The sequence below is a fragment of the Ranitomeya imitator genome, chromosome 3, assembly GCF_032444005.1.
Source record: "Ranitomeya imitator isolate aRanImi1 chromosome 3, aRanImi1.pri, whole genome shotgun sequence".
Taxonomy (NCBI): Eukaryota; Metazoa; Chordata; class Amphibia; order Anura; family Dendrobatidae; genus Ranitomeya; species Ranitomeya imitator.
The window spans coordinates 151,472,934-151,485,229 of NC_091284.1; the positions used below are offsets into that span (position 1 = coordinate 151,472,934).

At 44.0% G+C, this 12,296-nt stretch overlaps 1 protein-coding gene across 2 annotated transcripts in view; it reads left to right on the forward strand.

Moving 5' to 3' along the window:
- Positions 1-12,296, forward strand: part of CD99 (CD99 molecule (Xg blood group)) — an 82,983-nt gene that overhangs the window by 38,232 nt on the left and 32,455 nt on the right. For both annotated transcript variants that reach the window (XM_069761562.1, XM_069761564.1), the window contains exons 2-4: positions 6,307-6,321; positions 9,315-9,347; positions 10,923-10,985. In XM_069761562.1, coding sequence (XP_069617663.1) covers positions 6,307-6,321; positions 9,315-9,347; positions 10,923-10,985 — 111 coding nt within the window. The remainder of the gene's footprint in view (positions 1-6,306; positions 6,322-9,314; positions 9,348-10,922; positions 10,986-12,296) is intronic.

The following is a 12,296-nucleotide window of genomic DNA, read 5'->3' on the forward strand; positions in this document are numbered from 1 at the left end:
CTGGACCCTGTAGCTAGAGCCGCACCTTCTTGTGTAAGGGTACCGTCACACAATGAAATTTTGATCGCTACGACGGCACGATTCGTGACGTTCGAGCGATATATCCGTGACGTTCGAGCGATATCGCAATGTCTGACACGCTCCTGCGATCAGGAACCCCGCTGAGAATCGTACGTCGTAGCAGATCGTTTGAAACTTTCTTTCGTCGTCTAGTGTCCCGCTGTGACGGCATGATCGCATGGTGTAACATATATCGTATACGATGTGCGCATAGTAACCAACGGCTTCTACATCGCACATACGTCATGAAATTATCGTTCCAGCGTCGTACATTGCAAAGTGTGACAGCAGTCTACGACGCTGGAGCGATATTGTTACGACGCTGGAGCGTCACGGATCGTACCGTTGTAGCGATCAAAATTTCACTGTGTGACGGTACCCTTAGAGTAGTAGCCGCAATTTCACTGTTATTAGATAAAGCTTCTGAGATTGTTCTTGATCACCCACTTCTAGTTCAGACCACTCATGATGTACATGGCATTCTTAACCAGGTCCAACCTAAACATATTTCAATGGCCAGACACCTCCGTCTCCAATGTTCCCTACTACTGCCGCCCAACATTTCCTTTGCCAGGATTCAGACTCTTAATCTCGCGTCTTTGCTCCCTTTAGAGTCTGAGGGGGGTACCATACCTGAGGAAACTGCACTCTCCAACTCCTTTGACCCATCAAAGTCAATGCATGATTGTGTACAATTAATGGAACAAGAGACTCAGGGCTTATGTAATGTACGTGACAAGCCACTCTGTAATGCTACATTTGAACTTTTCATAGATGGCAGTAGATATGCAGATATGAATGGACAATTTCATACAGGTTATGCGGTAGTAACTCAGCATGAAGTGCTGAAAGCAGAACCTCTCCCTGCTAATCAGTCTGCACAAGAAGCAGAACTTACGGCATTAGTTGAAGCTCTAAAAATACCCAAAGATCAGACAGCAAACATATACACTGATTCTAGATATGCACATGGCATTATTTTCGATTTTGGCGTAATATGGAGAGCCAGAGGTTATATGACTGCTTCAGGCCAACCTGTTAAACATGCCTCCCTCATTAGACAGATTCTGGAGGCAGCACAAGAAACTAAAGAAATAGCGGTGATAAAGGTAGCTGCACATGTGAGACTCGACACCGAGGAAGCCAGGGGTAACGATAAAGCCGATAAGGCAGCAAAACAGGCAGCACGTAAACCCTTACATCATGCCCACACACTAGATAGCTCTGAAGATGATGAGGAAAGATTGAAGGAAGCTCAGAAACAGGTAGACGACGAAGAACGAGGGCAGTGGCAGAAAAAAGGGGCAGAAGATCAGCAAGGATTATGGAAAAAAGGAACTTTGTTGTGTTTACCCAGAGCCTGGTACCCCGCAGTGGCAAGTGACCTCCACCTACCCACGCATGTGTCGGCAAATGGTATGACGCTCAAGGTAAAAGAAAGGTGGTTGGCTCCAGGTTTTGGTAATTTTGCTCGGAACATGTGTGCTGCATGCGCTATATGCCTGGCACACAATCCAGGTCAGGCCATTAAAACCCCAACCAAGCATCATGTAAGACCACTGTATCCCTTTCAAAGACTCCAGATCAACTACATCCAACTTCCTAGGTACAATGGATACGAATATGTGCTTGTGTGTGTGGACATGTTCTCAGGGTGGCCAGAGGCTTATCCAGTTCGTAAAGCCTCAGCAAAAACTACTGCCATTAAAATAGCACATGAACTGATACCCCGTTACGGCATGCCTGAGGTGATCGAGTCAGATAGAGGTACCCATTTTACTGGGGAAATATTCCAGAATGTTATGAAAATGTTGGGAGTAGAAAACCAGTTTCACACTCCATATCATCCACAGAGTTCAGGTAAAGTGGAAAGATTAAATGGGACAATAAAATTAAAAATCCAGAAGGCCATGGCAGAAACAGGAAAGCCTTGGACCGAGTGTCTACCACTTGCCCTGTATTCCATCTGAAACACCCCAAGGGGGAAGGCTAAGCTGTCACCACATGAGATTCTTTTTGGTAGAGCAGCAAATTTGGGTTGTTATTTTCCACAACAACTGATGTTGAATACTGAGACTTTAACTGCTTATGTACAAGAATTACAAAAACGTTTAACTAAAGTGCATTCGCAAGTTTTTGCTTCCCTACCAGATCCAGAAAATCTCGAAGGAGGCCACAAGTTGGAACCTGGTGATCAAGTCTACGTGAAAAGACACACCAGAAAGACTCTGGAACCGAGATTTGACGGACCTTTCCAAGTCTGTTAACAACTCCAACAGCAGTCAAGCTTGAAGGAAAGGCATCATGGATACATGCAAGCCATTGCAAAAAAGCAGTATAAGACTCTTGATATTGATGTTAATAATGTTAACCTCAACGGAGGCATGGGAAAGACTGAATTCTCTAGCCCCTTTGAACAATAGATTCGTACAACATCATAGAAAATTAGTGCATGACTTGTTAAATAATACGCAACCCCTGGCAGATTGTTGGATCTGTACCCATTCACCAGTATCAGCCACAAGTATACCTTTTCTAGCAGATCCCGTGTCAGCTGAAGAAATATTCGCTTGGCCTAATAGTTCAGACAACCTGGCCAACAACCAACCTGGCAATACTAGACTATGGAATACTACAATCGCCATACCAATTGTGGGATGGGTAGAATTTCCTTGGTGGCAGGGCAATCTTACAGGAAAAATAGACAACTTACAATATTTAGCATTCAAGGGAGGAAAATGGGTACCTAGGAATAAGACTGGATTAACTGATTTAGGACAGGTCCCCACTGAAAATCTACAGCTCAGTTTCAGTACAACCACCCCTTCCTCTGATGCTTTCAAACCTGTAGTATTGGAAAGATACATACATAATAGAAAATGGGAACATTCTGAGTTGTTCCCCCAAGGTGATGCAAACAGTTGTACAAGTAAGCCGGGGAACCTGGTTTGTAATGAATCCAATGAGTATGTCAACGGAATGCATGTATGTGGGAATCCCGCAGCCGGGTACTGTAGCCCCTTGGGACAAAAACCCTCTTGGTGTATGCTTCAGAATGTATCTAGTTTTGTGGATTTGGCTCACAGATTGGTATTGCAGCACTCAGCTTTGTGGGATCTGCCTGAGGGTACATTTTGGATATGCGGAGAAGGAGCATATAAATGGCTTCCCGTAGGTATAAAGGGTACTTGTACATTAGGACGCCTAACCCCGGCTACTTTCATAATTTCAAATAAACAAGTGAATATGCAAGCCGTGCCCAAGCACACACTGTATAAAAGAGCTGCAGATAACTCACCACGTCCCTCGGGGAGGCCGCATATAGTACAAATGGGAATTCCCAACAAAATTGCTAGTACCATTTTTATTTATCCTATGTTAACACAGATGTGGGATAAATTAGTTAGAGCCACGGATTATCTAGATGATCAGATTTGGGATATATTGGACATATTAAATACTAGTATAGCTGTACAGAATCAGCTTATAATAGTCACTAACCAACATACCCTGGTATTGGATTACCTAACTGCCTCACAAGGGGGTATGTGTCAAATCATCGGACCCACCTGCTGTCATTATATAGACCCGAATAGTACTATGAGTATGAGATTTAAATTAAAAGACGTACAACGACTCAGGGATCAGTATGACAAAGACAATGACCAAAATAAGGATAGCTGGTGGTCAGATACCTTTTCTTTTCTTAACCCGGCCAATTGGTTCAGAGGGATCGGTGGGTGGGTTGCCGGGATTATGCAAAGCCTAATACATACAGTTATGGTTATTGTAATTATATATGTATTGTTCAAGGTTGTACTCAAGGGTATCTCGGTATGCACAAATAAATTTTGTGTAATGGATGCGAGAATATAAAGTTTTTTTTTGTAATATCACAAAAAGAATGACTAAAATGATCGACAAGGTTTTGAATGGAATATGTCAAAGGGGGGATTGTGAAGAGCAGAACAAAAATGATTACCTCAATAAACAAAAAAAAAAAAAAAAAAAAAGAATTTGTGATAAATATTGACCTGTCCATTCAAGGACATTTTAGCTATAGTATGAAATCCTGTTTTTCCTGTCTGTGGAATTGCCTTTGTACTGTTTGTTGTGAAACTGCCGCCCACGAAACTGTTTTCTTTTCTTTTCTTTCTTTCCTGTTTTGTCTCTTTGTTTAAACATGCAAAACTTGTATAACCACTAAACCTACTGAAACAGCTATATAAAGAAGGGATAGCACTCTGAAGGCAGGCGTGCTTCAGAGACTTCCCAGTGATACACTATACAAGACGTGTCTTGTGTATTATTCCCTGGTGATTCCCCACTTCCAAAGGCTGCTCCGACTGAGTGTGATCCCGACACTAGTAATTTTTTTTCATGGGAGGTCTTTTGTGAAGCTATGGACATTCAGCCATTGTCTGACTTTTATCAAAATAAAATGCTCTAAAAACATGAAATAATGACCCCCGGTTCTTGATTTTGCTTTTTTTTTTTTTTTTTGTCTTGTGGTATTGGTTGATGTTTTTTTTTACAGGAAACTCATGAATCTTGCACGTAGTTTAAAAAACAAAAACAAAAAAAAACCTAACTTTTTTTTTTTTTTTCCCTTTTCTTGTGCCAAAACTTGCACCAAAACCCTGGCGAACTAATGGGGTGAAGTTGTCAAATTTAGCAACTTTTTTAAAGAATCGCATTTGATGAATTGAGAAAGAAACATCAGGAATTGTTGGACTACGTCCATAAGGCAGGAAAAAAAACAAACAGGAAAACACAAATTAAGAAAAGGTGTGAATAGAATAAAGGACTGGGTGAAGAAAAAAGAAGCGCAAAACGCACAACTAGACAAGGAAAAACCGTAGTAAAGGCAATGATGAATCTGCACCAATATGAACGATATTTAATAATGATATTCCCAATTTTTAAAGGTTTATGGCTACCTTTACAAACTAAAATGACTGACTGACGGTAATCTAAAATAAAAAAATGCAGCAATTTTATACTCTGAATTTTTCACATTACAGCTGTTTCACTGATTCTTGATGGGTTTTTTTTTAACTTCTCTGTGGACGTTTCCTTTTTCTTCCCTATGCCACTAGCCAAGCCAAATACCATGGCCGCAGCTGCAGCCGAGCTCGACGTGTTCTCCGGAGATTTGTCCCCCGTGACCACGCTGAGGACTTTGCCGTTGCCACGTACATTCTTGCTATTGGTGACTGAGAGCACTGAAGAAAAACCACACTGCTCTCCAGCGATGCCGTTCTCCTGTGCTGCAGGAAAGTGGCGCCTGCGGAGTGAACACCCTGAGCCAGGCTGCAGATGTGACCACCTCTGTGGCCGCTTTCCCCTTTTCTTCTATGACACGGCTATGTTTTGACTGGTCCACATCGTAGAGGAGAAAAAGCAAACGCCTCCAGAGCAGTTCTGTGATCTACGCTCCGTTAGTTGTTGGGAACCTTTACATGTTGGCTGCTCTTTATTACCAGTGGGCACAACCTTGGAATGGAGGGGTACAGAACAATAAAATATACCAGAATCAGTGGCGCAGCAGCAATTTGGGGAGGTACTCGGTTTAAATTAAAAAATCCAGTGAAAGGTCCTGTTTCTTAGTTTGTGTCTACAGCTCGTATGCAAAGTGCACTCTAGCATGAGGGAGCAAGAAGCGTCTTAACACAATGGAGGGACAGACTTCTACAGTAGATATAGGAGCCATGTCCTTGGTGTAAAAATATAACGTGTTTTGGAGCAGTGTCCATTTTCTTCAGCTATAAACGACTTATAACTGGTATTCCCCATGACATTACAATTCTGAGTTTTCCTAGGATCTCAGCAGTTCCTCTCTAATTCCTCTTGGAAGGAATGAATAAAGTGACAACGGAGTGTTACCGTTCCTCTCCTACAAGGGTCGTGTCGGTGTTGTGGATGATGACCAGCACAGATTGTGCTATGTAGCAACACGCCTAAGTGGCAGAAAACCTGGTAATGCCCAATTGTCAGATTATTCATAATGAAGGCGTAATAGAGAAACGGGGAATGCAAAAATGTACTAAAACGGGCAGGTTGGACCCCGAAATGCGCTGCAATAAATTATTCATTAGTTTTTTTCATTATCTGGGTTTAGTGTAGAGATATTAGCTGCTCGCATGTTTGTGGTGTAAATTGTGCTTGTGTCCTATTAGCCCCGCAAGATGCTGACACGACTGTATTTCACTTTGTTTTGACCCCCTTTTTTTTTTTTCCTTCTAGGCCAAGACGACAATGGTAAGTTTTGTTATGTAATGATTCTTTCTGATAATTTAAAGGGGTTCTCTCAAATTTAAAAATGAAGCCACACATTCAGTGAGGTGATTGCCAACCACACGTTTTTCATGTAGCGATTAATGGGCACCTGTCCGGAAATGTCGCCTTAACCACAGGCAGCATGAAATACTGACAGTCTTCTCCCTCCTTGGAAAGGACTGGGTTTTAGGTAACGTGCACACGTGAAATATTTCCTGCAGAAATTTCAGCATCAATTGGCAGGAATAACGCAGGGCAAAATAGATGTTTTTTGCTGTGTTTTTCTTTTTACATGCAGACATGGCAGATTTTCCCCACTCATTAGTATGGGTGAAATATGCGGCAAAAATGCTGAAAGAATTGACATCCTGCACCAAATCTGCACCTCACAAATATGTGATGTGAGCAGGAGACTTCCGGATTATCATTTAATTTGCTGGCATCACAAAACCCTTCAGGCCCTTACTGTGAATTGCAGCAGAGCCCAGGGAAAAGTCAGCTGGGCTGCTCCCCCTCCTGGCTGCTCCCCCTCCTGGCTGCTCCCCCTATCTGGCTGCCCCCCCACCCCCTTCTGGCTGCCCCCCCCCCCTTTTCTGGCTGCCCCACCCCCCTTCTGGCTTTTCCCCACCTTGCTTGGCTTGATTCACCAATCTTTCTTCTCCCCCTCCTGGCCGCTCCCCCTCCTGGCCGCTCCCCCATCTGGCTGCCTCTCCCCCCCTCCCCCTTCTGGCTGCCCCCCCGCGCCCCCCCCCCCCTTTCTGGCTGCCCCACCCCCCCTTCTGGCTTTTCCCCACCTTGCTCGGCTTGATTCACCGGTCTTTCCTTGTAGACAAATAGGCCTGTCAGTCAAGGCAGGCGGGGAAAAGTTTCGCCCTGTGGACAATTTTGCTTCTTCTGTTTTGGGTGTAGCACATGGGTCACTAAATTAAAAGCATTTTTACTTTTTTTTTTTTTTTTTGCAGTTTTATTTTGCTTGTGGATAAGGCAGTGTGACTCTAAAGACTTTTTTAGCATTGCACAGTGCCCACAGCTTATCAACTCAGTATAGAGTTTAGTGTGGACTGCTTGTGTATTATAAGGCTATTCGCAGCTGTTTTCCATGAGTTTCCAGTACCATGTAAACCTATGGAAAACAAAATCTGCAGTGCACATGCTGCTTAAAAACCGTGCGGAATCGCTGCATTGTTTATTCCGCAGCATGTTCATTCTTTGTGTGGATTCCGCAGCGGTTTACACCTGCTCCATTATAGAAATCCGTAGGTGGAATCCGCAGTAAATCCACAGGTAAAACGCAATGCTTTTTACCTGCGGATTTCTCAAAACGGTGCTGAAAAATCAGCAGAGGTTCCATCTACGTGTGCACATACCCTAAAGGCTCAGTGACTCGTGTGATTCCCGTGTATTATAAAGGCTCAGTGACTCGGGGGGGATTCCTGTATATTATAAAGGCTCAGTGACTCGGGGGATTCCCGTGTATTATAAAGGCTCAGTGACTCGGGGGATTCCCGTATATTATAAAGGCTCAGTGACTCGGGGGATTCCCGTGTATTATAAAGGCTCTGTGACTCGGGGGATTCCCGTATATTATAAAGGCTCTGTGACTCGGGGGATTCCCGTGTATTATAAAGGCTCTGTGACTCGGGGGATTCCCGTGTATTATAAAGGCTCTGTGACTCGGGGGATTCCCGTATATTATAAAGGCTCTGTGACTCGGGGGATTCCCGTGTATTATAAAGGCTCTGTGACTCGGGGGATTCCCGTGTATTATAAAGGCTCAGTGACTCGGGGGATTCCCGTGTATTATAAAGGCTCAGTGACTCGGGGGATTCCCGTATATTATAAAGGCTCAGTGACTCGGGGGGGATTCCCGTGTATTATAAAGGCTCTGTGACTCGGGGGATTCCCGTATATTATAAAGGCTCAGTGACTCGGGGGGGATTCCCGTGTATTATAAAGGCTCTGTGACTCGGGGGATTCCCGTGTATTATAAAGGCTCAGTGACTTGGGGGATTCCCGTGTATTATAAAGGCTCTGTGACTCGGGGGATTCCCGTGTATTATAAAGGCTCAGTGACTCGGGGGATTCCCGTGTATTATAAAGGCTCAGTGACTCGGGGGATTCCCGTGTATTATAAAGGCTCAGTGACTCGGGGGGGATTCCCGTATATTATAAATGCTCTGTGACTCGGGGGATTCCTGTGTATTATAAAGGCTCAGTGACTCGGGGGATTCCCGTATATTATAAAGGCTCTGTGACTCGGGGGTCTCCTTCTGACTCCCATAGACACACTTGCAGCTTTCACCACCACATTACGTGGCATATTTATGTGCTTATCAGACTCCCACATCTGGGTGCTGTCTGCCTACGAGCGGGTGCTGTACTGAGCTCCGTGTCTGATTTGCCGAGCATTACGTTACTCATGTTCCATCTGAGCAGGGTGAGGCTCTGCAGTACCCAGTCATGGCCCCTATAGATTTGTCGCTGCTGCAGCTGATCGGTGGGTGCTGGGTGTCACCCCCCATTAACATCTAGTGATAGCCTATCCTAAGGCTAGCCATCAATAAAAAGTGGCCATCCCCATTAATTACACTGTTGGTAATCGCCTTTAAAACATGACATGGCTAACTTGAGGTAGTTACATAGGTGGAAAAAGACACAGAGCCATCATCCAATCTAAAGGATAGATCGTGTATAATTGATGTAAAGGCAACTATTGCATTTGTTGTGAGAAAAGCATCCAGCCCTTTATAAGACGCTGTCTGTCGGCCATTACTACCGCTTGTGGCAGGCATTCCACAGTCTGCTCGAACTGTAAAGAACCCTTACTCGTGGCTAATCGCCTTTCCTCCATGTCCCCGGTCCTTTATAAGGTCGTCTTCTTTTTCTTTTTTTTTTTTTCCTAAGATAAATGTTCCACTTTAAAGTGATAAACCATTTTTTTAAATGATTTTTCATGTTTTCTTGTTATATTGCAGGCTTTGACTTGTCTGATGCGTTTGGGCCAGATGGTAAGACTGACTTATTTTTATATATGAATCTGATTTTGTATTGCCTCTATTAAACATACTGGCCATTTTCTCGTCCGTGTTAGAGGGGCCGTGGTGGAGTCAGTGGCTCCGGAGTCTCTTTCGTGAATCTGGAGCATCTGACTAGTGGGGTGTACCTCCATGCTCTGCCAGAAGTCTCACTCCAGCTAGTGACTGGAGTAAAATATCGGGCGCAGGGAGGAATGCCACAGCTCCTAGTCAATTAGACAAGCTGTGGCATCCCACCTTAGCTTAACCAGTTTCCCAGCGCTGGGAGAAACGGATGTAAAAATGCCAAAAGTCGCAGAACATTAGTGCAACTCTTTGGTTGCGCCAAAATTTTGGGACTTTTCAAAGGTTTTCTGCCAAGTTGCTTTGTATCGGGATCACAGTATTTTTAAATGAGGATACAGAAAAGTAGAGAAAAAGATTATAATCCTTAGGCAACATGTTTCCATTTTCTACTTTTCAAAACGAATGACCCCAAATTGGGCCTCAGACTGGGTTTACACAGCAGTTCTGGTCATATTGCAGGTCGCTGTATGCCGCTGCTCCATCACAGCATAGCCCTAGCGAACACTGGGTACCATGATCACAAGTAACAAAAAAAAGATTCTACCTTGCCGATTGCATCGTGACCCCATTCACTTGCCTTATGGTGTCATGTTGTGGCACTATACACAATACTATGAGTGACCTGTGTTGTGCCAACGTCGCTCTGTAATCCCAAGTTTTGTGCTATATTCACACTTGGAAATATGTGTAACCGACCCTAACACAGTCCGAAAAATAATTCAGAAAGCATTGCATCTTACAGCAGAACTGTAGGACGTGTAGACATGCTGGTGGCCACTTTTCTATTCGTTTCTAAGAAACTGGTAGCAAAACTTAGTGTGACTGCTGATTACACTCCCTACTGTCATTTTTGCAAGACAGTTGCTCAGTTATCTTCTGATTTTAATGATAAATTATCTTTTTTTTTTAAGTGGAAATTGGTCATAAGTTTTATTCCTACGGAATCTGTCAGCAGGGTTTGCTAAGTAATCTGACATCTCCTTAATGTAGGGACACAGACCCTGATGCCAGTGATGCATCATTTTGTTTACTGGGTGCAGCACTTGTGATAGAATCCCAGTTTTCTCTGCTGCTGCCGATCTATTTGTAGCAGCTCTCTGAATGCTGAGCCCTGTGTAACCACACCACTGATTGGTAGCTCTGTGTGTAATGTACATTGACGGCAGCTCATCAGTGATGGGGTGTGATTGGACCAGGGGGCAAGAGAAAGCCAGTCCTATAGTGATGATACTCTGCTGATTAAAACACAGATTTTATAGAAATAGGTAAACAAAGCCTATGAAGCATCACCTCGCTGGAGGTCTAGATAAGGCAGGCCAACGTTATTATACACACATGTACGTCTCCTTATTACCCAATATTTACTGGAGGGGTTTGTAAGACTAGTGTATGGGCTGCTTTGTACTTTGATAGGTATGAAGTACAAGACCGTGAGAACATGGCCTAAAGGATATAATGACTTATGACTACTATTTTTCATAGAGTTGAAACCAACTTCAAAACCTCAACCGGGTCCAGGCGATGATGCGCTAGATGATTTAGGTGGTAAGTCCTTGTGTGTCATACTTGTATTAGGAATCACTAGGCATTAAGGACACTTTCTCCTCTTTCTCTTCCCATCTTTCTGACCGCTCCTTCAGTGTATTGTTCCGTGGCTCCACTTCATCTCCTCTTCCTGTCACTTTTGAGGTCCCTCAGGGCTCCGTCCTTGGCCTCTTCTCTCTACACAGCCCCAATTGGACAGACCATCAGCAGATTTGGCTTTCAGTACCATCTTTATGCCGATGACACACATCTATATACATCATCCCCTGACCTTACCCCCACTGTGCTACAGAACGCCACTGACTGTCCGCAGTCTCCAACATAATCATCATGTCCGCTCTCTATCTGAAGCTCAACCTCTCCAAAAACGGAGCTTCCCCTACTCCTGCAGTCTACTTACCTCGCTCTCTGTAGGTGGCACCCAATAACACCCCGGCAGAGAGGTCACTACAGTTCAGCCCGGCAGGCAAAGCAGCCTCACTGACCGGCAGTAACCTCACTGATGCTGCGCTCGCATCAGTTCAGTCACCAGTAGTTCTCAGCCTGGATGGTCACATCTTGGCACCATCCAGGTTGAAAACTATTTATCCCCAGACATGGATTACGGCATGGGACAGAACAACGGGTAGGTGAGGTATTTTGTTGTTTTTTTTATTTTTGGTTTATTACAGGAGAACAAGGGCTTTGGTGGAATAGGCTTTAGGTGAGTATAACTGTGTTTGTTGTTTTTTAAATAAAGTAAAAGTGTGTTTTTATTTCTAATAAAGGACTTTATTCTGGCTGTCTTTTTTACCATACCGATATAGTATTGGTAATGGATAGGAGTCTTACAGACACTTCTCCATTAGTAAGCCATGGGCTTGATGTCACTTGACAATACTAAGGTGACATTAACCCCACAAATATGAACCCCACTTGCCACCGCTACAGGGCAAGTTGGAAGACCAGGCAAAGCACCAGAATAGGCGCATCTAATAGATGTGCCTTTTCTAGGTAGCTGCGGGCTGCTATTTTTAGGCTGGGGGGGCCAATATCCATGGCCCCGTACTAGCCTGAGCATAAATGAACCACACTTGCCACCGCTACACGACAAGTAAGAAGAGCGGGCAGAGCACCAGATGTGCCTTTTTTGGTCAGCTGCGAGCTGCTATTTTTAGGCTGGGGGGGGGTTAATATCCATGGCCCCTTACCAGCCTGAGAATAGTCTGCTTTAGCAAGGCTGGTTGTCAAAAATGGAGGGGGACCCCACACCGTTTTTATTTTTAATAATAATAATAAAAAAAGAGTGGGGACCCCTCTATTCTTGATAAA